The 27,561-nt window shown below is 49.9% G+C and overlaps 1 protein-coding gene across 1 annotated transcript; it reads left to right on the top strand.

The window, feature by feature from the left end:
* The first annotated feature begins 300 nt into the window (after positions 1–300).
* On the top strand, positions 301–27,297 carry PGM2L1 (phosphoglucomutase 2 like 1). The gene is made up of 14 exons (XM_075266324.1): positions 301–509; positions 4,158–4,325; positions 10,823–10,929; positions 12,215–12,299; positions 12,413–12,496; positions 12,753–12,946; positions 13,049–13,238; positions 13,513–13,610; positions 14,044–14,221; positions 14,306–14,399; positions 16,911–17,040; positions 17,610–17,799; positions 20,324–20,457; positions 21,733–27,297. The coding sequence occupies exons 1-14, from the start codon at positions 405–407 to the stop codon at positions 21,833–21,835; spliced, it is 1,860 nt and encodes a 619-aa protein (XP_075122425.1). The 5' UTR covers positions 301–404; the 3' UTR covers positions 21,836–27,297.
* Positions 27,298–27,561: the final 264 nt, after the last annotated feature.

The raw sequence follows: 27,561 nt of genomic DNA on the forward strand, positions 1-27,561 counted from the left end.
TGTAATAGTAAATAGCATAGGAAACGTGTAAGAAGCGCTGGAGACGTAATAATCGCCCCGTGACGCATTGCTTTTATGGGTAAAACAATCCTTGTTGCCTAGTGACAGCTTCATCCTGGGGACAACTCCCTTGGAATATGGAAAAGTCTCATCAGACTCCCACAGTACCGATCTGCGCATGCGTCAATAGGGAAGCTAGAGAAGGCACGCGAGGAGACCGGCGACGTGATCTGCGCCTGCGCGATGCCTTGCGGACACAGTTTGCGAGCGGTCTGGGACTCGAGTTTTAACGCATGCCCAGTGGCGCTTGTGGAGTTGTAAGGGAGCCGTGCGGTGCGCATGCGCGGTGCGGCTTCTGCCTGTGGCGCAGTCCGCTGGCTGCACTGCGAGAAACGGGTGAGAGGATGGGTGACCCGGCGGGTGATGTGAACTCCAATCTGCTGATACCGACCTCCACCGGGGACTCGGAGCTGGACGCGGCTGTCTGGCAGTGGCTGCAGTGGGATAAGGTGAGGGGCGCTGTATACTCGGTGTATACTGGTCTCCTGGTTACATAAGGGATGTGTATATACGTATACCGGTGCCTGCAGTCCCTCAGCTGAGACTACAACTCCCAGCATGCCCCAGCAGCGTACACCTAGGAGGGCATGCTGGGAGGTGTAGTTTTGCAGTGTCTGAGGAGCTCCAGGTCATGGTATATATGGAGGTGTATATGTATACAGGAGACGTGAGGATGGTATATATGGAGGTGTCTATATGTATACAGGGAGATGCACACATGGTATATATGGAGGTGTCTGTATACAGGGAGACGCACACATGATATATATATGCAGGTGTATATGTAGACAGGGAGATATGGTATATATGGAGGGGTCTATGTATATAGGAGACATGCACATGGTATATATGGAGGTGTCTATGTATATAGGAGACATGCACATGGTATATATGGAGGTGTCTATATGTATACAGGGAGATGCACACATGGTATATATGGAGGTGTCTGTATACAGGGAGACGCACACATGATATATATATGCAGGTGTATATGTAGACAGGGAGACATGGTATATATGGAGGGGTCTATGTATATAGGAGACATGCACATGGTATTTATGGAGGTGTCTGTATACAGAGAATTGCAGGCATGGTATATATAGAGTATACAGGGAGACATGAGTATGGATATGTATATATGATGATGTATATATGGAGAGGGCGATGTCACTGCCATGTTTTTCGCTTTCATGCCATTTATTTGTTTCTTTTATGGACGTTTCAGCCGACTACAGGTCACATTGACGCTGCGGCACTTACACGGCTGCCATAGTCTTATTACCTTTCTTCACCACATTGCAGGTGGGCAGTGTCCGGCTCCTGCATACGGCATCGCTGTCACTATGGATACTGGGGCTGTACTCAGGGGTGGGGCTTGTTATTCACCTGTATACACTTGAGTGGTGGTAGATTTGTAGTATATTCCTGTACAGAGACTGTACTTGGAGGTGGGGGTGTAATACTCCTTACAAAGGCTGTACTCGGGGACGGTCTCTTATCACCCTTATAGATGTTATACTCGGGGGCGGTCTCTTCTTATCACCCTTATAGATGTTATACTCGGGGGCGGTCTCTTCTTATCCCCCTTATAGATGTTATACTCGGGGGGGCGGTCTCTTCTTATCCCCCTTATAGATGTTATACTCGGGGGCGGTCTCTTCTTATCACCCTTATAGATGTTATACTCGGGGGCGGTCTCTTCTTATCCCCCTTATAGATGTTATACTCGGGGACGGTCTCTTCTTATCCCCCTTATAGATGTTATACTCGGGGGCGGTCTCTTCTTATCCCCCTTATAGATGTTATACTCGGGGGCGGTCTCTTCTTATCCCCCTTATAGATGTTATACTTGGGGGCGGTCTCTTCTTATCCCCCTTATAGATGTTATACTCGGGGGGGCGGGCTCTTCTTATCCCCCTTATAGATGTTATACTCGGGGGCGGTCTCTTCTTATCCCTCTTATAGATGTTATACTCGGGGGCGGTCTCTTCTTATCCCCCTTATAGATGTTATACTCGGGGGCGGTATCTTCTTATCCCCCCTTATAGAGGTCATACTCGGGGGCAGTCTCTTCTTATCCCTCTTATAGATGTTATACTCGGGGGCGGTCTCTTCTTATCCCTCTTATAGATGTTATACTCGGGGGCGGTCTCTTCTTATCCCTCTTATAGATGTTATACTCGGGGGCGGTCTCTTCTTATCCCTCTTATAGATGTTATACTCGGGGGCGGTCTCTTCTTATCCCCCTTATAGATGTTATACTCGGGGGCGGTCTCTTCTTATCCCTCTTATAGATGTTATACTCGGGGGCGGTCTCTTCTTATCCCCCTTATAGATGTTATACTCGGGGGCGGTCTCTTCTTATCCCTCTTATAGATGTTATACTCGGGGGCGGTCTCTTCTTATCCCCCTTATAGATGTTATACTCGGGGGCGGTATCTTCTTATCCCCCTTATAGATGTTATACTCGGGGGCGGTATCTTCTTATCCCCCCTTATAGAGGTCATACTCGGGGGCAGTCTCTTCTTATCCCTCTTATAGATGTTATACTCGGGGGCGGTCTCTTCTTATCCCTCTTATAGATGTTATACTCGGGGGCGGTCTCTTCTTATCCCTCTTATAGATGTTATACTCGGGGGCGGTCTCTTCTTATCCCTCTTATAGATGTTATACTCGGGGGCGGTCTCTTCTTATCCCCCTTATAGATGTTATACTCGGGGGCGGTCTCTTCTTATCCCTCTTATAGATGTTATACTCGGGGGCGGTCTCTTCTTATCCCCCTTATAGATGTTATACTCGGGGGCGGTCTCTCCTTATCCCCCTTATAGATGTTATACTCGGGGGCGGTCTCTTCTTATCCCTCTTATAGATGTTATACTCGGGGGCGGTCTCTCCTTATCCCCCTTATAGATCGGGGTGGGATGCTCCCTCCATGGTGCCCCCTCCTGTCCTGCGCAGTGGATATAAGTCCCAGTACAAGGTTTGGGGTTGATCACTGGTCGCACTTTCACCTTCTTCCTCTGGATTGGGATGGGGGGCAGATTACAGAATTTTCTGCTCAGATTATTCCTGTCCCTGGAGGATTAGAGAACAGCAGGGGATTAGGAGACAATGAAATTTAGAAAATGCTGGTGAGCGCTGCTCTGAGGGCGAGCACCTCTCTGCACACGGCAGTCATGTTATATATAGATGGATATATATATACCCGCTTACTGCACCGCTCTCGCCTCTCTGATGTTACCACAAGGTTCTGCAGGTTTTTTGGCTGGTATTCACCCCTGATGGGACCGCAAATCTTCTGTGACTGTCACCAGCTCTTAAAGGGGAAGTTAATGGAGTGGTTTATCCATTACTGTAATCTGGACCTCTCTCCTTCTATTCTGCGCTGGGCCCGCCTGCAGTGTAAAGAATGGAGGCTGTGGACACCCCAATTGTGTTGGAAAATTGTATATTTTGATATCTTTTCGTCTTACCAATCATCCACTATATACATATAAAATCAGTCTAGTATAGAAGAGATCTGTGGATTCCATGGAGTCTTGACAGCCGCCATACTTTACACTGCAGGTGTCATCCAGAGAACTGACATTCTTAGAATCTCCTGCCCGGTGTCTGTATAATGCACCCCCATCTTCCTGTTTTGCAGAATCCTTATCTCATTGGCGGTGATAGATTTGCTGACTTGGCGCCCCGTACTCGCTGCTTCCTCTTATAGAAGACTCTATATAATATACTGTATATATCCCTGGGGGGAGGGGGGCAGAATCAGTGCGCTCCCCCCCCCGTAGCCTCCATTACCCCGTACTCCCTTATTCTTGTCTGGATGTCACCCCAAAAGCCATTTATAGCAGCACAGTAAGTTCTAGGAACATAAACAGAGAGGTGGGGGGATGCAGCTGCAGTATCTATGCCTGTGAGAGGGGAGGAGGGGGTTACAGGCAGCACATATGGGGTGTGGGGAGAAGCTGCATATTTCTGTTTTACCTGGATGTCTCGTGAGCAGCGGGGTCAGATCCCCCTCTCTCCAGGTCACATGTTTCATGTTGGTTATGTTCCGGTGACCTAGGACGGTGACTTTCATTTGTTTTCCATAACAGAACCCCAAAACGAGAGGTCAGATAGAGGCGCTGCTGCAGGATGGGAAGAACAAGGAGCTGCGGGACAGGCTGTGCTCCCGGATGTCTTTTGGCACGGCCGGGCTGCGCTCAGCCATGGGAGCCGGATTCTCCAGGATCAACGACCTGACCATCATACAGACTACACAGGTGAGAGCCCAGGACGGGGGAAGTGGGTGACAATATGGCTGCATTACCGCTACTATAGCTACCCCGGACAGCTCCGCCCTAATACAGAGAGGTCTGAGGAAGCACAGAACGGGTTACGCTGGGTTCGCACCAACACCCGGTCTCAGGTTCCAGGTGTCCGTCTTCTGCCGACAGAAACCTTCCAGACTGTGTCCGGCCGTGAGCGCCCGGGAGCGTTTTGTACTCTCTGCGGCGATACCGTTTTTTTTTTTGTTTTTTTTAACCGGACACAAAGTCCGGTATCCAGTTAAAAAAAAAAAAAAAAAAAACGGTTTCGTCACGGAGAACACAAAACACTCACAGGCACTCATGGCCGGACAGTTTCCAAACCCATTCAAATGAAAAATTACTGCAGGTTTCTGTCTCTTGTTTCGAGCAGGAAACGGAAACCTGCAAAACGAAGACCCCAGGCGCAGATGTAAACGAGCCCTTATAGGATCTGACCCAGTGATCTACTGACTGCAGGGCCACAAATAGTGTGACACACCTGACCTAAGAGCCAGCAGAATAGTGAGCGCAGCTCTGGAGTATAATACAGGATAAGTAATGTAATGTATGTACACAGTGATTGCACCAGCAGAATAGTGAGCGCAGCTCTGGAGTATAATGCAGGATAAGTAATGTAATGTATGTACACAGTGACTGTACCAGCAGAATAGTGAGCGCAGCTCTGGAGTATAATGCAGGATAAGTAATGTAATGTATGTACACAGTGATTGCACCAGCAGAATAGTGAGCGCAGCTCTGGAGTATAATACAGGATAAGTAATGTAATGTATGTACACAGTGACTGCACCAGCAGAATAGTCAGTGTAGCTCTGGAGTATAATACAGGATAAATAATGTATGTACACAGTGACTGTACCAGCAGAATAGTGAGCGCAGCTCTGGAGTATAATACAGGATAAGTAATGTAATGTATGTACACAGAGACTGTACCAGCAGAATAGTGAGCGCAGCTCTGGAGTATAATACAGGATAAGTAATGTAATGTATGTACACAGTGACTGTACCAGCAGAATAGTGAGCGCAGCTCTGGAGTATAATACAGGATAAGTAATGTAATGTATGTACACAGTGACTGTACCAGCAGAATAGTGAGCGCAGCTCTGGGGTATAATACAGGATAAGTAATGTAATGTATGTACACAGTGACTGTACCAGCAGAATAGTGAGCGCAGCTCTGGAGTATAATACAGGATAAGTAATGTAATGTATGTACACAGTGACTGCACCAGCAGAATAGTGAGCTCAGCTCTGGGGTATAATACAGGATAAGTAATGTAATGTATGTACACAGTGACTGTACCAGCAGAATAGTGAGCACAGCTCTGGAGTATAATACAGGATAAGTAATGTAATGTATGTACACAGTGACTGCACCAGCAGAATAGTGAGCGCAGCTCTGGAGTATAATACAGGATAAGTAATGTATGTACACAGTGTCTGTACCAGCAGAATAGTGAGCGCAGCTCAGGAGTATAATACTGGATAAGTAATGTAATGTATGTACACAGTGACTGCACCAGCAGAATAGTGAGCTCAGCTCTGGGGTATAATACAGGATAAGTAATGTAATGTATGTACACAGTGACTGTACCAGCAGAATAGTGAGCACAGCTCTGGAGTATAATACAGGATAAGTAATGTAATGTATGTACACAGTGACTGCACCAGCAGAATAGTGAGCGCAGCTCTGGAGTATAATACAGGATAAGTAATGTAATGTATGTACACAGTGACTGTACCAGCAGAATAGTGAGCACAGCTCTGGAGTATAATACAGGATAAGTAATGTAATGTATGTACACAGTGACTGCACCAGCAGAATAGTGAGCGCAGCTCTGGAGTATAATACAGGATAAGTAATGTATGTACACAGTGTCTGTACCAGCAGAATAGTGAGCGCAGCTCAGGAGTATAATACTGGATAAGTAATGTAATGTATGTACACAGTGACTGCACCAGCAGAATAGTGAGCTCAGCTCTGGGGTATAATACAGGATAAGTAATGTAATGTATGTACACAGTGACTGTACCAGCAGAATAGTGAGCACAGCTCTGGAGTATAATACAGGATAAGTAATGTAATGTATGTACACAGTGACTGCACCAGCAGAATAGTGAGCGCAGCTCTGGAGTATAATACAGGATAAGTAATGTAATGTATGTACACAGTGACTGTACCAGCAGAATAGTGAGCGCAGCTCAGGAGTATAATACTGGATAAGTAATGTAATGTATGTACACAGTGACTGCACCAGCAGAATAGTGAGCGCAGCTCTGGAGTGTAATACAGGATAAGTAATGTATGTACATAGTGACTGTACCAGCAGAATAGTGAGCTCAGCTCTGGAGTATAAGACAGGATAAGTAATGTAATGTATGTACACAGTGACTGTACCAGCAGAATAGTGAGCGCAGCTCTGGAGTATAATACAGGATAAGTAATGTAGTGTATGTACACAGTGACTGTACCAGCAGAATAGTGAGCGCAGCTCTGGAGTATAATACAGGATAAGTAATGTATGTACACAGTGACTGCACCAGCAGAATAGTGAGCGCAGCTCTGGAGTGTAATACAGGATAAGTAATGTATGTACATAGTGACTGTACCAGCAGAATAGTGAGCTCAGCTCTGGAGTATAATACAGGATAAGTAATGTAATGTATGTACACATTGACTGCACCAGCAGAATAGTGAGCGCAGCTCTGGAGTATAATACAGGATAAGTAATGTAATGTATGTACACAGTGACTGCACCAGCAGAATAGTCAGTGTAGCTCTGGAGTATAATACAGGATAAATAATGTATGTACACAGTGACTGTACCAGCAGAATAGTGAGCGCAGCTCTGGAGTATAATACAGGATAAGTAATGTAATGTATGTACACAGAGACTGTACCAGCAGAATAGTGAGCGCAGCTCTGGAGTATAATACAGGATAAGTAATGTAATGTATGTACACAGTGACTGCACCAGCAGAATAGTGAGCGCAGCTCTGGAGTATAATACAGGATAAGTAATGTAATGTATGTACACAGAGACTGTACCAGCAGAATAGTGAGCGCAGCTCTGGAGTATAATACAGGATAAGTAATGTAATGTATGTACACAGTGACTGCACCAGCAGAATAGTGAGCGCAGCTCTGGAGTATAATACAGGATGTATCAGTACAGTATATATAACTCTGATATATATACTCTTTCTTGCTTCTTGGTGATGATTCCACAGCGCAGTCTCCAGGTCTCTGTTCCCTTCCTCTGTAGTATTAGATCAGTCTATGACCGGTCAGGTATATTATGGAGGTCCTGCAGTGACTCCCCAGTATAATTGTTCCTGGTGCCCTCACACTACATAGTGTCTTTATTAGGCTGATGATATTTTTCCCTTTTGCCCCCGTGTTGCGCCCTCTGCTTGTGGTCAGCATCCATGACCTGGCTCCTAGCATTACATGCCCGGTGTCTTTCTCTCAGGTGTATTTTGGCTCCAGCGTTTATTGGTGGCTGTATGGTATATAGGGTATATAGTGGGGGCCCTTGTATGTGGCTTTGTTATCCTGAGTGAACATGGTCGTCTCTAGTTTGTGTCAGATCTCACTTGCATTATTTATCTTGTCCTTCGTCCTCTCTTAGGTGTCCCCTGTAATAATCCTGATACCACACATTAGGGATCCCTGACCACCTGTTACCACTCGGGTACCAAAAGCTGCAGCCAGCACTGTTATATGAATGCCCCATTCACTGACAGCAAGCAGAGATCTGACAATGAGCCATTTCCCTGTGTCTTGCCCTGCACATGCTGGGAGTTGTAGTCCCCGCACAGCCAGGTAGCGGCACACTGCAGAGCGTTGGTCTGGGTTCGGTGATTCCAGGGCTCTGCGCTCTAGTCACTGCAAGGTCTGTTTACATTCGTGTCATTGTGTGAGGTCATGTGACTGTGCACGCCGGCGTCTCCTGCCCTGCACGAGCTCTGTGTGTTGTGCAGAGATGACTGACGATTACGCAATGTAGGTTTACACTGTGAATGAACCTGAGCAGAGCAGCGCGCCCCGGGGACAGATTCTGCAAAGTACACCCACTTATATTTAGACCTGACCTTACACTTGACCTTTGGGATGCCCTTTGGGGGGGGGGGGGGAGACGTGGCGGAGCTGCCAGGCTGTGTGTGTAGCCGTAATCACACAGGCAGGTTTTGTGGCAGTTTCTAAAGCCAATCATGGCTGATATAAAGGAACGGAAATGTAAGACTTCCTTTATACATTTCTTTTTGATCCAGTCTTGGCTGTGGCTCAAAATCCTGTAAATGGCCTCTGGCAAGTGTGAATCCAGCCATAGACCGTGCCCTAGAGTGCAAAAGGCGCGCCCTGGGTCACTGGTGGGGTCTAAGGTGCACTGGATGTGCGTGCCCTGCCAAGTGTGCATGTACTTTCAATGCAGGTAGAAGAATAAGCCACTGACAGACCCAACTGTCCTGCACAGCCCACTCTACCCTGCCCGCTCTTTCCTCTATTTTCCCCTCATCCTCCTCTGCAATCCTCTGCACCCCCTTTTCCTCCTCCTTCTCTCTGGCCCCTCCAGACTTTTCTGTACCCCCTCCTCCACCTCCTTTGCCCCCTCCTCCTCCAATGGACTCCTCTGTACCCCCTTCTCCAGACTTCTCTGTGCCCCCTCCTCCAGACTCCTCTGTACCCCCCCCCCCCTTCTCCTCCAATGGACTCCTCTGTACCCCCTCCTTTTCCAATGGACTCCTCTGTACCCCCTCCTCCTCCTCCTCCAGTGGACTCCTCTATACCCCCCTCCTTTTCCAATGGACTCTTCTGTACCCCTTCCTCCTCCAGACTCCTCTGTACCCCCTGCTCCTCCAATGGACTCCTCTGTACCCCCTCCTCCTCCAATGGACTCCTCTGTACCCCCTCCTCCTCCAATGGACTCCTCTGTACCCCCTCCTCCTCCAATGGACTCCTCTGTACCCCCTCCTCCTCCAATGGACTCCTCTGTACCCCCTCCTCCTCCAATGGACTCCTCTGTACCCCCTCCTCCTCCAATGGACTCCTCTGTACCCCCTCCTCCTCCAATGGACTCCTCTGTACCCCCTCCTCCTCCAATGGACTCCTCTGTACCCCCTCCTCCTCCAATGGACTCCTCTGTACCCCCTCCTCCTCCAATGGACTCCTCTGTACCCCCTCCTCCTCCAATGGACTCCTCTGTACCCCCTCCTCCTCCAGTGGACTCCTCTGTACCCCCTCCTCCTCCAGACTCCTCTGTACCCCCTCCTCCTCCAATGGACTCCTCTGTACCCCCTCCTCCTCCAGACTCCTCTGTACCCCCTCCTCCTCCAGACTCCTCTGTACCCCCTCCTCCTCCAGACTCCTCTGTACCCCCTCCTCCTCCAGACTCCTCTGTACCCCCTCCTCCTCCAATGGACTCCTCTGTACCCCCTCCTCCTCCAGACTCCTCTGTACCCCCTCCTCCTCCAGACTCCTCTGTACCCCCTCCTCCTCCAGACTCCTCTGTACCCCCTCCTCCTCCAGACTCCTCTGTACCCCCTCCTCCAGACTCCTCTGTACCCCCTCCTCCAGACTCCTGTGTACCCCCTCCTCCAGACTCCTCTGTACACCCTCCTCCAGACTCCTCTGTACCCCCTCCTCCAGACTCCTCTGTACCCCCTCCTCCAGACTCCTCTGTACCCCCTCCTCCTCCAGACTCCTCTGTACACCCTCCTCCAGACTCCTCTGTACCCCCTCCTCCAGACTCCTCTGTACCCCCTCCTCCTCCAATGGACTCCTCTGTACCCCCTCCTCCTCCAGACTCCTCTGTACCCCCTCCTCCTCCAGACTCCTCTGTACCCCCTCCTCCTCCAGACTCCTCTGTGCCCCCTCCTCCAGACTCCTGTGTACCCCCTCCTCCAGACTCCTGTGTACCCCCTCCTCCAGACTCCTCTGTACCCCCTCCTCCAGACTCCTGTGTACCCCCTCCTCCAGACTCCTCTGTACCCCCTCCTCCTCCAGACTCCTCTGTACCCCCTCCTCCAGACTCCTCTGTACCCCCTCCTCCTCCAATGGACTCTTCTGTGCCCCCTCCTCCAGACTCCTCTGTGCCCCCTCCTCCAGACTCCTCTGTACCCCCTCCTCCTCCAATGGACTCTTCTGTGCCCCCTCCTCCAGACTCCTCTGTACCCCCTCCTCCTCCAATGGACTCTTCTGTGCCCCCTCCTCCAGACTCCTCTGTACCCCCCCTCTTCTCCTCCAATGGACTCCTCTGTACCCCCTCCTTTTCCAATGGACTCCTCTGTACCCCCTCCTCTTCCAGACTCCTCTGTACCCCCTCCTCCTCTAATGGACTCCTCTGTACCCCCTCCTCCTCCAGACCTCCTCTGTACCCCCTATATTGCCATGATGCCTCTGGTAAAGATTCCTGGCATCTCTTGGTAGTGACGGGTCTGTTTTTCTCCAGGGAATGTTCCACTATCTGGAGAAGAAGTTCCCGGACCTGCAGAGCCGAGGCCTCGTGGTGGGGTACGACACGCGAGGACAAGCCAGCAGCAACTGCAGCAGTGAGAGGTAAGACCTTGTCTCCTACTCCAGTCACACCCAAAGCTGCCCTTAGTTAGCTGGTTTTTGGCTCTGACTGACACCCTGTAAAGGTTTTGTATGGTTTGCAGTATAGATCTATCATCTCCCATCATGCATTGTGGTATAGCATCCACCTTCTGGGAACACAGAATGCTTCCTGCCCCTCACACACCCAGAGCTGCGCCCGCACGGCAGGATCTTCTATCATCAGAGCATTGTGGGAACCTCCCTGAGCGCAGCGGACTGTGTGTATGTGTCAGCACGGGGCCATTCATGGGATTTATGGATGCAGCTTTGGGTATGACTAGAGTAGAAAATCAGTAAAATATATAATGGACTTGGCACAGGCTAGGAAAAGCAAAGTATTTAGTGCTCAAGTGTTCTGTTGGGTAGCCTGCAATCTGCTGCTGCTCCCTCCGTGCTTTACACTGCAGCTCTGCTCCATTAAAGCACAACTACAATGAGCGATACCAGCTCAGCTGCATTGTCAGTGGCAGTCTGCAATTCATATCCAGGCACAAGAGAGGTTTAGGCCACCGCCATGGGCCCTCCCCTCCCATGCTTTACACTGCACCTCCACTCCATTAAATCACCTTTATGATCAGGGTTGTATTGTCAGTTGTCTAGAATTCACAGTGTCACGTATGGGCCGTCCTAGCAAGTGACGCAGCTGTCGGGGGTCAACCCACTTCACTAACACAATCTTGTACTCGCCTTTCACAGAAAATTGAGCATCAACCACACCCCAAATACACGCCACCGCCACCACCATCAATGACTTCGGGGTCAGCGCTCTCCAATAGTCAAACACAAAGTATCCTTAAATGTAACAATTTCATACCCAAAGGGTTCCGTATATATAAAGGGTTCCGCTTTGTATATGTAAGATGAGAAAAAGAGGACAAACAAGCAAACCGTTCTAAAAATAAAAGGAGAAAAACAAAAATCTTAATACTTAGTCTTATGTTTCCATGGAGTTTGGAGAGTCTCTGATGGACTGGGCTGTCCTTGATGGCAGGAAGAAACCGTTCACCCCCCCGCCCCTCTCCTGACACTCCTTGTATACACACAGATCGATGCATTATACTGATGGCACCTGTATATACAATACATTCACCAAGGCGATATATAATATGTATAGGCTCCTTACATCACACCCAGGCTTAGGCTGCTGCTCTGTCCTCCCTCGTGCTTTACACTGCAGCCTTGCTTGTTCAGTACAGATTGAGCAGTGAGTCAGTATGTGGAGCTAGGACTGTATTATGTGTTTCAGACTGGCTAAGCTGACGGCGGCCGCGCTCCTCAGCCGCGGGGTGCAGGTCTACCTGTTCTCCAGATACGTCCCCACGCCATTTGTGGTAAGTGCCAGAGACTGAGGAGAGCCCGGACTAAGTAATGTCACGTACTACTACACCCATTCATCATGTCCCCTGACCATCGGGAGTAACGCTCCGCTCTCTTCTTCCTGCAGCCGTACGCCGTCCAGAAGCTGCGGGCCGTGGCCGGGGTCATGATCACGGCGTCTCACAACCGCAAGGAGGACAATGGGTACAAGGTGAGCAGCGGCCGGCCCTCCCCCCGATGTGTATCTTCTACTCCAGTCATCTGCAGAGCTGCATTCACAATACTGCCGTATAATACATAACTTCTCGCCGCTGCCCTCTGCTGGTTCAGTGCATTCTATTCAAGGCATCTAACTCAAGAGGTGGAGGTGGATCTGTGAAAGAAGGGTCATCAGCAGGAATGTGGCTGCAGCTTTGGGTGTGACTGGAGGATAAGACGTCCTTTGATGTGTTCTGTCCTTCCATCAGGTGTACTGGGAGAATGGAGCTCAGATCACGTCCCCGCACGACAAGGAGATCCTGAAATGTGTGGAGCAATACCCGGAGCCCTGCGCCGACTCGTGGAGCGTCAATCTACTAGACACAAGTCCGCTCTTGCAGGACCCCCTGCAGGTGGTGGTTGAAAACTACATGGAAGACCTGCAGGCGGTGTGCTTCCACAGGTATCTCGCTTGCCATGTGGAGTCTTTACTGTGGATACTGTCCCTTTAAATGGAGGTGGGGTTAGAGGTGGAGCTGTCAGTTGACCTGTGTGTGACCCGCAGGGCCCTGAACCAGAAGACGCGGCTGCGGTTCGTCCACACCTCCTTCCACGGAGTCGCTCACGATTACGTCCAGTCGGCCTTCAGAGTCTTCGGCTTTAACCCTCCGATTCCCGTCCTGGAACAGAAGGACCCCGACCCCAATTTTTCAACCGTGAAGTGTCCTAACCCCGAGGAAGGAGAGTGCGTGCTGGTAAATAGGGGCCATTACCCAGCTTTCCCATTGGCCAGAATGACAAATCTGACTACTAGAAGTATCGATAGTCTTAACATTCAGGGGGCTGGAAAAGATGGGTGAGAATCCTCTGTGGCAGCTGCACTAGTATTATTGTGCCTTGAGACCCAACTTTCCCAACTTCCTGAATGACACATCTGTCCAGTCCAGATGATTGTTGAAGTTGCTGATCACCCAGCTTTTCTAGAGACGGAAAGGATCCTGTAGTGATGTAACGCTCTGCTTGTCCTAGGAGCTGGCTCTGAAGCTGGCAGAGAAGGAGGGGGCCCGGGTGGTGCTGGCCACGGACCCCGATGCCGACCGCTTGGCCGTGGCTGAACTACAAGACTCGTAAGTAGCGCAAACTTATAATATTTCTTGAGATCATAATAAATGAAATTCCGTAACCGAGGCCACTCCCACCTCTCCCATTTTTTTTTTTATTAATAAGTTACTATTTAGTGATTTTAGGATTTTGGTATTTTTATTTACATCAATTTTATAGTAAATGTAATTCTTTTTTGTGTCCCACTGTTGGCCACTAGAGGGCACTGCCGGTGCACAATGCATAGCCATTCTTATCCGCTATGTAGCTGTATATCTAGTTGCCTAAGGACCTTTAATCAATCCGTCACAGGTCCTTAAGCCACAGTAGTGACGCACACACAGCTCTGCGCTGCTACATTGTAGCAAATGATGCTCCCTCTAGTGGCCAACAGTGAAAAATCTATAATATGTTTTAAAAAATATGCAAAGAATTCTAAAATTAATACTGTTTCCTCAGGGATCGCTGGAAGGTGTTCACCGGGAACGAGCTGGCCGCCCTCCTGGGCTGGTGGATGTTCTTCTGCTGGGGCAAGTCCAGTCCCACCTCCAAAGTGCAGGACGTTCACATGCTGGCCACCACAGTGTCCTCCTCCATCCTGCGGGCCATCGCCTCCAAAGAAGGCTTCCAGTATGAGGTGGGTGGTTATTATGGGCAGGGCACCCCTGTTATTTGGGGTGGGGGTTCCTACAGGTGACCGCTCTGTCCTTTGCCCTGACAGGAGACTCTGCCTGGATTTAAGTGGATCGGGAGCCGGGTGAAGACCCTCCTGGACCAAGGCCAGACCGTCCTGTTTGCCTTTGAGGAATCTATAGGTCAGTGGTTTCTGATGTCTGACTGGTCAGGTGGATGACCCCAAGTTGTTACCAGGAGGGTGGGGGTGGGGTCACTTATTAACCCCTTGTGGGTTGTGGACACGTGTGGTGCTGTTTTTGGGAAGAAGCAGCCATGTCTTTCTCTTGCTGAAAATAAAACCTTTTAAAGCCTGAAGGGGTTAATAGAGCGGGGAGTGGAAAGTGGTGATAAAGAGCCTTTTTGGAGATTCTCACACCTCTGTAGCAGATTGACTCCTGTAATAACTTTGTGTAATACTTCATCACACCTCTGGGGGCAGTGCAGGGGAAGGATTGCAGCTGATCAGGATTGATCAGGGATGGCTCCAGGTTTGTGTGGGCCCTTGAGCAACAGAGCCTTAGTGGGCCCCTTTTTGGAGCAACCCATGCGCACTGTAGCAAAATGAATAACCAAATTTTTTTTTTGTTTTGTTGCTGAGGCCATTCCATACAAGTAGATAGAACCTGTGCAGACATCAAAAAGTAAAGAGGAATTTTAGACAGACATCTGCCTCAGATTCCTCTTTATTTTCTACCCCCCGGCCTAAATAAATGAGTGTAACCAGTGGGGAGTCTAAAGCTGCGACCTCCGGATCCACTGCTGCGGCAAGATCCGTAGTCCTGCACTAATTGTTTTCAAGGGGAGTCAGACTGAGGGAAGAATCGGCTGTTTGAATGAACCGTGGTACCTGTGTAAGCGCCGTGACCCCTTCTCTGTTTACACAGTGTCATTCATCTCATTTCGGCCATGCTGGGAAACTCCTTAAGCCTAAGGCCCCACGTGGAGTCCTGCAGCAAAAAAGCGCCGTGGTAAAAACCGTGGCCATGACGCACCGTATTTCTTTCTGCAGTCCTTTGGACAAAAAGTTTGCCGAGCTTTCCTCTCTGTACTTTCTGCTTCAATTCTATCTAAACCGATGATATTTCCATAGAAATGCTGACATTACATTGTGTATTTTATTTTACCGCAAAGTGGGGGATGTGGCCTCATGTGGCAAAAACACCACGGGAAAAAACCCAACACACATTATGTGCAGTGGACACGCTGCGATTTCCAAAACTGTGGGTGTATAATGGAAGCAGAAAGTGAAAAGCATATCGGGAAAAAAAACACAATGCATTACTGGCGCAGTTTTTCCTGCAAGGCTATTTTGTTCCCTTTCAGGGAGTCTGCTGGGGGGGGGGGGAACATGACAATAAATACAATGCAGTAATACTTACAGGAGATACCCCCTCCATCTGCTCACAGTCCTCACCCATAGACAAGTATTATCAGGAGGGAAGGGGACGTTCCTCCCCGCTCACACTGTACAGCGCTATAGGCGCTGCTGTGGAGAAGGACGTTCCTGACAAACTGTAGGGATCGCCCTTCTGACTGTGAAGAGTTACAGTACCGGCACCGATAGCTCTTCACCCGGGGCACAGATCGGGAAAGCCGACAGTGCGCTGAATTCAGTGCACTGTTGGCTTTCCAGTGGTATATAAAACTGCCTGTGCCAAAAACCATGAAAGGTCCTCTTTAATCCCAGCAGGCTTTGGGCCTATATGGTAATATTCCAGACCACGAGACGTCTGGGCATTACCATACTACCCTGAAGCCTGCTAGGATTAACATCGGATCCCGGAGAGGTGAGTAACAGTGTTTATTATGTTCCCTCACCTTCCCTGGCGCTCTGATTATTATACTCGGGTCTGAAAAGACCCCCGGGTATAATAATGGCGGTAGTGGGATTGTGGCCTGGCCGCGGCCTATAGTACAAGGGGAAGTGGGGGCGGCAGTGATCAGGTCCGGGGAGGTTGGTAAATAGGCCGCTACCTGCTGGAGATACTCTAGCAGGTAGCGGCCTATTCTAAAACAAAAAAATATATATATCATACTTACTGATCGCGCTGCTGCTGCTCCCGCTGCGTTCCTCTTCTCTCAGCAGACGTCTACGTATCAGCGTCACACCACCTACACTGATACGTAGACGTCTGAACCAGCACAAGGAGAGCGGCGCTGGTTCAAAGAAAAAAATAAACGTAAAGCAACGTAAAGCAAAGAAAAAAATAAATGAATAAAAAAATCGCCTGGGCTGCCGCCCCCCTCCCGTGTGCCGCCTGTTCATTAGAGGTGCGGTGCTGATTAGAAGCAAAGTGTAACAGTAAGCACCCAGCAGCCAAGTGGGCCCCTTCCGGAGCCTGGGGCCTCGGCACTTGCCCGGGTATGCCGGGTGCTGACGCCGGCCCTGGGATTGATCGCTGGGTTTCTGGTGACTGCTCCAGGATAACTGGTCACTGGCCTCGGGTGACACCAGAGTAGCCAATCCACACCCGCCACAGGCTAGAGAGATCAGAGTCCCACCCTGTAAATCACACCTAGTGTCAGTCTGTATACACTGGTATATACACTTGTATATGGCTCCTATTGACATGAATGAGATCTGTACACAGGTCTCCCCCTAGTGGCAGCTGAGGTTTTTACACGTGACTCTCTCTACTCTTCCCATCCAGGCTTCATGTGTGGGACGGCCGTGCTGGACAAGGACGGAGTCAGCGCGGCCGTGGTGGTTGCCGAAATGGCGACTTATCTGGACAGCGTCAATCTGAACATGAAGCAACAGCTCACCCAGATATACGAGACGTGAGTGGACAGGTTGCGGGGCTGGGGCTGATGGGAATTCGGGAATTCTTTACCTCCTGTCCTGGACTCTCATTCACACATACAGCTGTGTGTGCAGGACTAAGATGGAGTCTTGTGTATTCATTGACTGCAAGCAGAGAAGCTGAACATGGCGATGCCTCAAAATCCGCCTGCAAAAAACTCTGTGAACATACCCTTATGTGAATGAGCCCCATGTGGTACAGACAACAGTGACACCTGGTGGTCAGATCTCAGAATTGCATGTCACTTTACTCTTTGTGCCTGCGTTTTGGCAGCCAATAAATATATATTATTTTTACTTTATATTTTTTAATAACTCGATCATAATAAACGTGACCGCTGCATGCAGTGAAGGGGTTAAACCGTTAATATTGGGGTTCTTTCCAATTTTTGCCACGGGAGTCTATGATCGGTAATAATCTCCAAAGAGAGCTCTCGAAGCTCACAATTCCCATCATGCCCCTGTGGTAAGGTGTGGCTCTCGTGCGCGGGACCCCTATAGGATGTATACATAGACCCCTGACCCCTCTGTTCTCTTCTCGCCCCAGATACGGTTACCACATTTCGAGGACGTCCTACTTCCTGTGCTACGATCCGACGACCATCAAAAGGATATTCGAGCGACTGCGGAATTACAGTGGCCCTAAGCAGTACCCTCAGGCGTGCGGGGCGTACGGCATCCTTCATGTGCGCGACGTAACGATGGGATACGACAGCAGTCAGCAGAATAAGAAGTGTGTAAGTGCGGCACAGGACAACAACCCTCATCGCCCCCTGCTGGTGATTGGCATTCTGGGAGAGGCGCCCTTATACCGGGCACTGTAGGGTCATGTGATGCGCCATACTTCCTGTATATACCGGGCACTGTACGGTCATGTGACGCGCCATACTTCCTGTATATACCGGGCACTGTACGGTCATGTGATGCACCATACTTCCTGTATATACCGGGCACTGTAGGGTCATGTGATGCGCCATACTTCCTGTATATACCGGGCACTGTACGGTCATGTGACGCGCCATACTTCCTGTATATACCGGGCACTGTACGGTCATGTGATGCACCATACTCCCTGTATATACCGGGCACTGTACGGTCATGTGATGCACCATACTCCCTGTATATACCGGGCACTGTGCGGTCATGTGATGCACCATACTCCCTGTATATACCGGGCACTGTACGGTCATGTGATGCACCATACTTCCTGTATATACCGGGCACTGTACGGTCATGTGACGCGCCATACTTCCTGTATATACCGGGCACTGTACAGTCATGTGATGCACCATACTTCCTGTATATACCGGGCACTGTGCGGTCATGTGATGCACCATACTCCCTGTATATACCGGGCACTGTACGGTCATGTGATGCACCATACTTCCTGTATATACCGGGCACTGTACGGTCATGTGACGCGCCATACTTCCTGTATATACCGGGCACTGTACAGTCATGTGATGCACCATACTTCCTGTATATACCGGGCACTGTGCGGTCATGTGATGCACCATACTCCCTGTATATACCGGGCACTGTACGGTCATGTGATGCACCATACTTCCTGTATATACCGGGCACTGTACGGTCATGTGATGCACCATACTTCCTGTATATACCGGGCACTGTAGGGTCATGTGATGCGCCATACTTCCTGTATATACCGGGCACTGTACGGTCATGTGACGCGCCATACTTCCTGTATATACCGGGCACTGTACGGTCATGTGATGCACCATACTCCCTGTATATACCGGGCACTGTACGGTCATGTGATGCACCATACTCCCTGTATATACCGGGCACTGTGCGGTCATGTGATGCACCATACTCCCTGTATATACCGGGCACTGTACGGTCATGTGATGCACCATACTTCCTGTATATACCGGGCACTGTACGGTCATGTGACGCGCCATACTTCCTGTATATACCGGGCACTGTACAGTCATGTGATGCACCATACTTCCTGTATATACCGGGCACTGTGCGGTCATGTGATGCACCATACTCCCTGTATATACCGGGCACTGTACGGTCATGTGATGCACCATACTTCCTGTATATACCGGGCACTGTACGGTCATGTGACGCGCCATACTTCCTGTATATACCGGGCACTGTACAGTCATGTGATGCACCATACTTCCTGTATATACCGGGCACTGTACAGTCATGTGATGCGCCATACTCCCTGTATATACCGGGCACTGTGCAGTCATGTGATGCACCATACTCCCTGTATATACCGGGCACTGTACGGTCATGTGATGCACCATACTCCCTGTATATACCGGGCACTGTACAGTCATGTGATGCACCATACTCCCTGTATATACCGGGCACTGTACGGTCATGTGATGCACCATACTCCCTGTATATACCGGGCACTGTACAGTCATGTGATGCACCATACTTCCTGTATATACCGGGCACTGTACGGTCATGTGATGCACCATACTCCCTGTATATACCGGGCACTGTACGGTCATGTGATGCACCATACTCCCTGTATATACCGGGCACTGTACGGTCATGTGATGCACCATACTCCCTGTATATACCGGGCACTGTACAGTCATGTGATGCACCATACTTCCTGTATATACCGGGCACTGTACGGTCATGTGATGCACCATACTCCCTGTATATACCGGGCACTGTACGGTCATGTGATGCACCATACTCCCTGTATATACCGGGCACTGTACGGTCATGTGATGCACCATACTCCCTGTATATACCGGGCACTGTGCAGTCATGTGATGCACCATACTCCCTGTATATACCGGGCACTGTACAGTCATGTGATGCACCATACTTCCTGTATATACCGGGCACTGTACAGTCATGTGATGCGCCATACTCCCTGTATATACCGGGCACTGTGCAGTCATGTGATGCACCATACTTCCTGTATATACCGGGCACTGTACAGTCATGTGATGCACCATACTCCCTGTATATTCCCGGGCACTGTACAGTCATGTGATGCACCATACTCCCTGTATATACCGGGCACTGTACGGTCATGTGATGCACCATACTTCCTGTATATACCGGGCACTGTACAGTCATGTGATGCACCATACTTCCTGTATATACCGGGAACTGTACAGTCATGTGATGCGCCATACTCCCTGTATATACCGGGCACTGTACAGTCATGTGATGCGCCATACTCCCTGTATATAGCGAGGCGTCTCGGTGGGTATAGCTGTCCAGTATGTCTCATACTGATCAGTCCGTCTCTTGCAGCTTCTCCCCGTCAGTAAGAACAGTCAGATGATCACCTTCACGTTTCAGAACGGCTGCGTGGCCACCATGAGAACAAGCGGGACTGAACCAAAGATCAAGTACTACGCTGAGATGTGCGGGGCCCCCGGGCAGGGGTAAGTCAGGTGTCTTGTTTAGCTCTAACATTAGAACCAAGCTCCTTCGTTCTTTGTGGGGTTCACTTGATGCCCCTGGGTTCCTTGTGGGGTTCACCTGAAGCCCCTTGGTTCCTTGTGGGGTTCACTTCAAGCTCCTTGGTTCCTTGTGGGGTTCCCCTGATACTCCTTGGTTCCTTGGATGTCCCTTGAAGCCCCTTGGTTATTTGCGGGGTTCACCTGAAGCCCCTTGGTTCCTTGTGGGGTTCACCTGAAGCCCCTTGGTTACTTGTGGGGTTCACCTGAAGCCCATTGGTTCCTTGTGGGGTTCACCTGAAGCCCATTGGTTCCTTGTGGGGTTCACCTGAAGCCCCTTGGTTCCTTGTGGGGTTCACTTGAAGCCCCTTGGTTCCTTGTGGGGTTCACTTGAAGCCTCTTGGTTCCTTGTGGGGTTCACTTGAAGCCTCTTGGTTCCTTGTGGGGTTCACTTGAAGCCCTTTGGTTCCTTGTGGGGTTCACCTGAAGCCCCTTGGTTCCTTGTGGGGTTCACCTGAAGCCCCTTGGTTCCTTGTGGGGTTCACCTGAAGCCCCTTGGTTCCTTGTGGGGTTCACCTGAAGCCCCTTGGTTCCTTGTGGGGTTCACCTGAAGCCCCTTGGTTCCTTGTGGGGTTCACTTCAAGCCCCTTGGTTCCTTGTGGGGTTCACTTCAAGCTCCTTGGTTCCTTGTGGGGTTCCCCTGATACTCCTTGGTTCCTTGGATGTCCCTTGAAGCCCCTTGGTTATTTGCGGGGTTCACCTGAAGCCCCTTGGTTCCTTGTGGGGTTCACCTGAAGCCCCTTGGTTACTTGTGGGGTTCACTTGAAGCCCCTTGGTTCCTTGTGGGGTTCACTTGAAGCCCCTTGGTCCCTTGCGGGGTTCCCCTGATACTCCTTGGTTCCTTGGATGTCCCTTGAAGCCCCTTGGTTCCTTGTGGGGTTCACCTGAAGCCTCTTGGTTCCTTGTGGGGTTCACCTGAAGCCCCTTGGTTCCTTGTGGGGTTCACCTGAAGCCCCTTGGTTCCTTGTGGGGTTCACCTGAAGCCCCTTGGTTCCTTGTGGGGTTCACCTGAAGCCCCTTGGTTACTTGTGGGGTTCACTTGAAGCCTCTTGGTTCCTTGTGGGGTTCACTTGAAGCCCTTGGTCCCTTGCGGGGTTCTACTTATCACCCCCTGAATGGTAGTAGGAGTTCTTGTACTGTGCCACCTCATTGACACTTGCCCATTTGTGCCCCCTCACTGACTCCTCCTTGTCTCTGCAGTGACCGGTCTTTCCTGGAGGGGGAGCTACAGAAGGTCATTCAGGCTCTGGTGGACGAGTTCCTGGAACCCAGCAAGAACGGCCTGATCTGGAGGGCCCTGTGAGGGCCCGGCGCCGGACTCTCCAGCCCTGGTGTGTGTCTGTGCGGCCTCCATGTTACACGTCAGTGGCGTGCGGCGCGTATCGGCTGGAGAGGCGGAGTTGTAATCTACATGGAACTATCCGGACATAATTGCTGCGAAGCACTTACCTGTGTGTGACCCCGCTGCAAAGCATTGTGGGTGGTGTCTGTGGTCACCGCTCGCCTCACCCACGTGTCACTTACACCGCTCACCTCGTGCAGTGAGGTGTGAATGGCGGACGAGACGGTGAGGTATTGTTTGGCAATGGCCGTGTTTCTTAAAGGGACAGTACAATGTCCCCTCCTTCTTTGAGTTTAAGGGTTATCTGCTTTGTTTGGTTTGTCCACTTTCTACCAAATTTGGTTCTTAAAGGGATGTCGTTATGGGGTTGGTCCCCTTTAAGTATCAGAGCTTAACAAATGGGTGGCCACCAAATAAGTGATGAGCGGCGCCAATGGTGGTCACTGGTCAATGGCGGCCTCCGTTGCGAAAGGGCGGAGCTTATTTCAAGTTCTCCATGGTGATTCAATGACTGAGACCGTGTGAGGTCACCGCGACCCCTGAAAAAAGACGGAAAAACTTGACTTTTACGTTGTTGTGTCCTGTTTTGTGGTTTTGTTTTAACTTATTGCCTTTTTTTTTTTCTCTGCGGGGGTGGACGTCCGGTCTCGTGGCCGCCCCTCGTGGCTTTAGTCCTGTATTATGTTACGTTTCGCTGAGATTTACGCACATTTAGTAATTTTTCTGGCTTCTTGTGGTTTCTTAGTTGCTTTAAGGTCACGGGTGATTGGGAGTCAATGGCATCTAAAGGGTTAACCCCATGTCGTGAAAGGGTCGCAGAATAGTTAGAGGGTCCGACCTCTCCTACCCCATATCAATCCTATGATGGTTTTTCCTGCTCAGTGGCGCCCCCGACCACCTTGGTTGTGCAGGGGACTGCAGCCAACCCTTACACTCGGGGCCCTGCTGCAGTTTCCAGCACATTTGTTGGTAAGAGCGCTGCTCTGCAGGAAAGACTGTGACCAGGGCTACACTAGAGGTGGTACCGCCCTTCTCCTGCCGCGGGCGCTGTACATACCGGCTGGAGGCAGAACCACTACAGAGTCCATATCAGAAGCTGCTGCGAGGTCGGTCAAATCTGCATCAAATGTTCAGGGGTTTTATACTCCAGTCAACTCCCGTGCTGCATTCACAACCATATCACTTGTTATACTCCAGTCACCTTCAGAGCTGCGTTCACAATTGGGCTGGTTTTTATGGATCCCGCTGCTGCCCCCTTTGTAAGCAGTTCATCTCCCGGGACTCGCTTGTACTCCTTTCACATCCAGAGCTGCCTTTGCAATCATATGGTTATACTCCAGTCACATCCAGAGCAGCATTAACAATGGATATGCTGTTTCCTGGTTCACTGACTATTGTGCTGCATTGCATTATGGGAGATGTGGTATATACACTAGTGTGTGGATACTCTAGTTACATCCAGAGCTGCATTTAGTTACATCGTATCTCCTACACTACACACATCCGGAGCTGCAGGATTCCTGTCCTCGTAGAATCCAGCACCTCAGGTCTTCCTTACGGCCCGCCTGGAGGTCTACAAAGTCTTAGGCAATGTGTTTTGCTGCATTGCATTGTGGGAAATGTGGAGTTTACGCCAGGTTTTTTTTTGCTGCAGCTGTCGAGGTGACTAGAGTATTACTGGCATTCGGTGCAGATTCGCTGCATTATATTGCGGGCTCAGGCGGGTGATGTCTTAATCTTATTGAGTGTCCGCTGGGCAGTCACCTTGCGGAGGCCTGTGGTTAGTCGCTGACCGCTGGGTGATCTGTGCACGGTCTGTCCGCGTTCTCTGTTTGTTTGCACTGTGATTCATCATGGCTTCCCCGAGCTCTGAATGTAACGGGCAGTCCGGGGTCACCCATGTTGCACTATGTATTATTGCACTGCTCTTGTCTGTCCTGCGATGGAACACTATAGTAATGCCGCGTCCTGTAGGGGGCGCTGCAATGTGCCTAGGTTTAAGCCAGATTGATGTTTCAGCTGCTGTAGAGGAGGGGATGTTACAAGGTGCCCCCGAGTGTATATAGTATATGTTACCAAAGTGCCCCCCTTCTTACCCATGTCGCTGACCCCTACTTGTGGGATGTCTCTTCTCGTAGCCATCACTAGATCGGAGAGGAGGTCTTGACCTGGTCAGAGCTCCAAGGATGTCCTCGACTATTTGAGAATTACAACCCTACATGTATATTTGCCCCATCAGTTGAGGTTGGAGCTGACCTCCCCATGGATGTGGTGGGGAAGATTTAGTAGGCCAATACCACTGTACTCCTTGAGAACCTCCATTGTCTACCCAAATATCAAGAGGTCAAAAAAGGTTCATAAGTTTCCTTTAATTTCCAATGGGTGTTCAGCGTAGCGCCCAACATCAAAATCTATCCAACTCCCCAGTCGAAAGAGGACCTGCCCCGGTCTGAGGTCCCTCTCACCCCAGTGGGTAGTACAATGTCCTACAAGGCTTTACCACTATGTTATTTGAGGGCATCGACAGCTGAGACCTTGGCGTTTTGGGTCACAAGAAGTTGAGGGAATGACCCTCTCAAGGTGCACCCGAGTGTTTTATAGTATGTGTTACCCAAGTGCCCAGATCCCTTCTTACCCATGTCGATGACCCCTACTTGTGGGATGTCTCTTCTCGTAGCCATCACTATATCAGAGAGGAGGGCTGGACCTGGTCTGAGCTCCAAGGACATCCTTGACTATTTGAGAACGACAACCCTACATGTATGTCTGCCCCATCAATCGAGGTTGGAGCCGACCTCACCATGGATGAGGTGGGGCAGAATTAGTAGATCAATACCACTGTGCTCCTTGAGAACCTCCATTGTCTACCCAAATATCAAGAGGTCAAAAAGGTTCATAAAAGTTTCCTTTGAAGGGTCTTGACTTCCAAGGGTAGTGCCCACCATCAAAATCTATCCAACACCCAAGTCGAAAGAGGACCTGCCCCGGTCTGAGGTTCCTCTCACCCCAGTACGTAGTACGATGTCCTACAAGGCTTTACCACTATGTTATTCGAGGGCATCGACATCTGTGACCTTGGCGTTTTGGGTCACAAGAAGTTGAGGGAATGACCCTCTCAAGGTGCCCCCGAGTGTATATAGTATGTGTTACCCAAGTACCCAGATCCCTTCTTACCTATGTCGAAAACCCCTACTTGTGGTTCCTCTCACCCCAGTGGGTAATACAAGGCTTTACCACTATGTTATTCGAGGGCATCGACAGCTGTGACCTTGGAGTTTTGGGTCACAAGAATTTGAGGGCATGACCCTCTCGATGTTTTGTTTGGGCAACATGGCGAAGATATGAGCGCTCTAGTGGGGCCTGGGTATAGTCAGACCTCCGTAGGTCAGGCCCGGTTATCGCTTGTCTTTGGGATTGCAGTAGAGTCCTTTATTTTCATGGTCTTTTGTACACGACCACCAGGTTGGGAATGTTTTTGATGCTTTATAGGATTATTTTGTGTTTCGCTTGTGTTTTTGGCTTTTGCTTTTGTTTCTATAATTTATTTAATCTTTTCTATCGATGTCGTCTCCATCGTGGACGATCAGTTGGATAGATCGCCTTGTAAGGTGGTGCTTGCGAAAACGTTACAATCTTAGTGCTGGATCTTTGCCCCCAATTCTGTCGTCATCTCAAACACCATTTGGTGGAGAATTTTCCCACGAGGTCTTCTCCGACCAAGTAACTTCTTGAGACGCAGATACATTCGTGTTAGAAGAAAGATTTGGACTATATATAGAAATACCAAGGATTGTGTCCAGGTTCTATGTATAATAAGCTTCCTTACCTCCAACCTTTAAGAAGGTCTTAAACTGCCAACAAGCATCCGACTGCCAACCATGCTCCCAACTTCTACGTGTGTACTCTTGGCTTGGCCAAGTATACATATGGTCTTAGCAGCTGACTCTTCCCCTGCCGCACTCTGTTTGGACTCTTCAGTGACTTCTCACTCTACTCTCTGCTGTCTTCTCTTCTCCTTCCACTCTCTACTGTCTCTTCTCCTCCCTCTGGGCTCTCTTCTGTCTCCTTCTCCTCTGTACAGTATTTGCGCTTTCTCCTCCTCCTCCCTCCTGTCTCTCTGCTGTATCCTTCTCTGCGCCCTCCGCCATCTCCTTCTCCTCCCTCCTGGCTTTCTGCTGTATCTTTCCTTCTCCATGGCCTCTGCCATCTCATCCCTCCCTTCTCTCTGCTGTATCCTTCTCCACACCCTCCGCCATCTCCTTCTCCTCCCTCCTGGCTCTCTGCTGTATCCTTCTCCACACCCTCCGCCATCTCCTTCTCCTCCCTCCTGGCTCTCTGCTGTATCCTTCTCCACACCCTCCGCCATCTCCTTCTCCTCCCTCCTGGCTCTCTGCTGTATCCTTCTCCACACCCTCCGCCATCTCCTTCTCCTCCCTCCTGGCTCTCTGCTGTATCCTTCTCTCCACCCTCCGCCATCTCTTTCTCCCTCCCTTCTCTCTGCTGTATCCTTCTCCGTGCCCTCAGCCATCTCCTCCTCCTCCTTCCTGGCTCTCTACTGTATCCTTCTCCGCACCCTCCGCCATCTCCTTCTCCTTCCTCCCTTCTCTCTGCTGTATCCTTCTTCGCACTCTCCGCCATCTCCTTCTCCTTCCTCCCTTCTCTCTGCTGTATCCTTCTTCGCACTCTCCGCCATCTCCTTCTCCTCCCTCCCTTCTCTCTGCTGTATCCTTCTTCGCACTCTCCGCCATCTCCTTCTCCTCCCTCCCTTCTCTCTGCTGTATCCTTCTCTGCACCCACCGCCATCTTAGTCTTCACCATCCAAGCTCTCCGTCCTCCGCCCGTACCCTTCTCCCCAATATCTGAAGTCAGGGAAGAGTCAGGACACCATGATAGATGTGAAATGGCCGGTCAGTCCCACCAGTCGACATTCATGTAACATGTATGGACACTTTTTTAAAGGGAATATCCTATCTAGCCCGCCGTCCGCTGAGCATATCATTTAATCTGATTGAGTTCAGGTTTGGGGGCAAACCCAGCACATCTCTATACACGGTTACACTGCTCATAAGCTTTAAAGGGATTGTCAGAATTAGAAAAACATGGCTGCCCACTTCCAAAAACAGCGCCACGCATGGCCCCAGGTAGTGTGTGGTATTGCAACATAATCCTTTTGACATTGTGATCTGTTCCTGGAAGAGGTCGGCCATGCTTCTCTAATCCTAGACACCAATCCAGATCTTCATTTACATTATTATCATATACGGATATCGTAGCTGTAAAGACTTGTTCGTTCTTCTTGTTTACCTCAGAATATTGATGTTTATTGGTTTTCTACAAAATTTTTTGTTGTACTCAATTGTCTTTTTACTTTTATTGTGGTGATATCTCGTGTAACTGGTGGTGCAATAAAACCCTGGTTATAACTACTGTCTGGGGGTGATTACTTCTGCAAGGCTTTACATGGACGAGAATGCTGGAGGTTGTGCTCACTCATGGTAGAAAGTTCTTCACCCTCCATCGATTAATGTTTGACTTCAGAAAGGGAGGACTCAGTTCTGCTCATAGGAGGTGACCATGGTGGTAGAGGATGAGAAGTGGTGCCTGGTGGCAGAGGAGGTGACCATGGAGGCAAAGGCTCAGAGGAGGTGACCATGGAGGTAGAGGCTCAGGGAAGGTGACCGTGGAAG

Source organism: Leptodactylus fuscus, chromosome 2, assembly GCF_031893055.1.
Source record: "Leptodactylus fuscus isolate aLepFus1 chromosome 2, aLepFus1.hap2, whole genome shotgun sequence".
NCBI lineage: Eukaryota > Metazoa > Chordata > Amphibia > Anura > Leptodactylidae > Leptodactylus > Leptodactylus fuscus.

Excerpts from the sequence above, each read along its gene's own strand:
- PGM2L1 (XM_075266324.1), top strand. The coding sequence starts at position 405 with ATGGGTGACCCGGCGGGTGATGTGAACTCCAATCTGCTGATACCGACC. Across the intron at positions 10,930-12,214 it reads AGCAACTGCAGCAGTGAGAG|ACTGGCTAAGCTGACGGCGG; the intron begins GTAAGACCTTGT and ends TATGTGTTTCAG. Across the intron at positions 20,458-21,732 it reads TGCGGGGCCCCCGGGCAGGG|TGACCGGTCTTTCCTGGAGG; the intron begins GTAAGTCAGGTG and ends TTGTCTCTGCAG.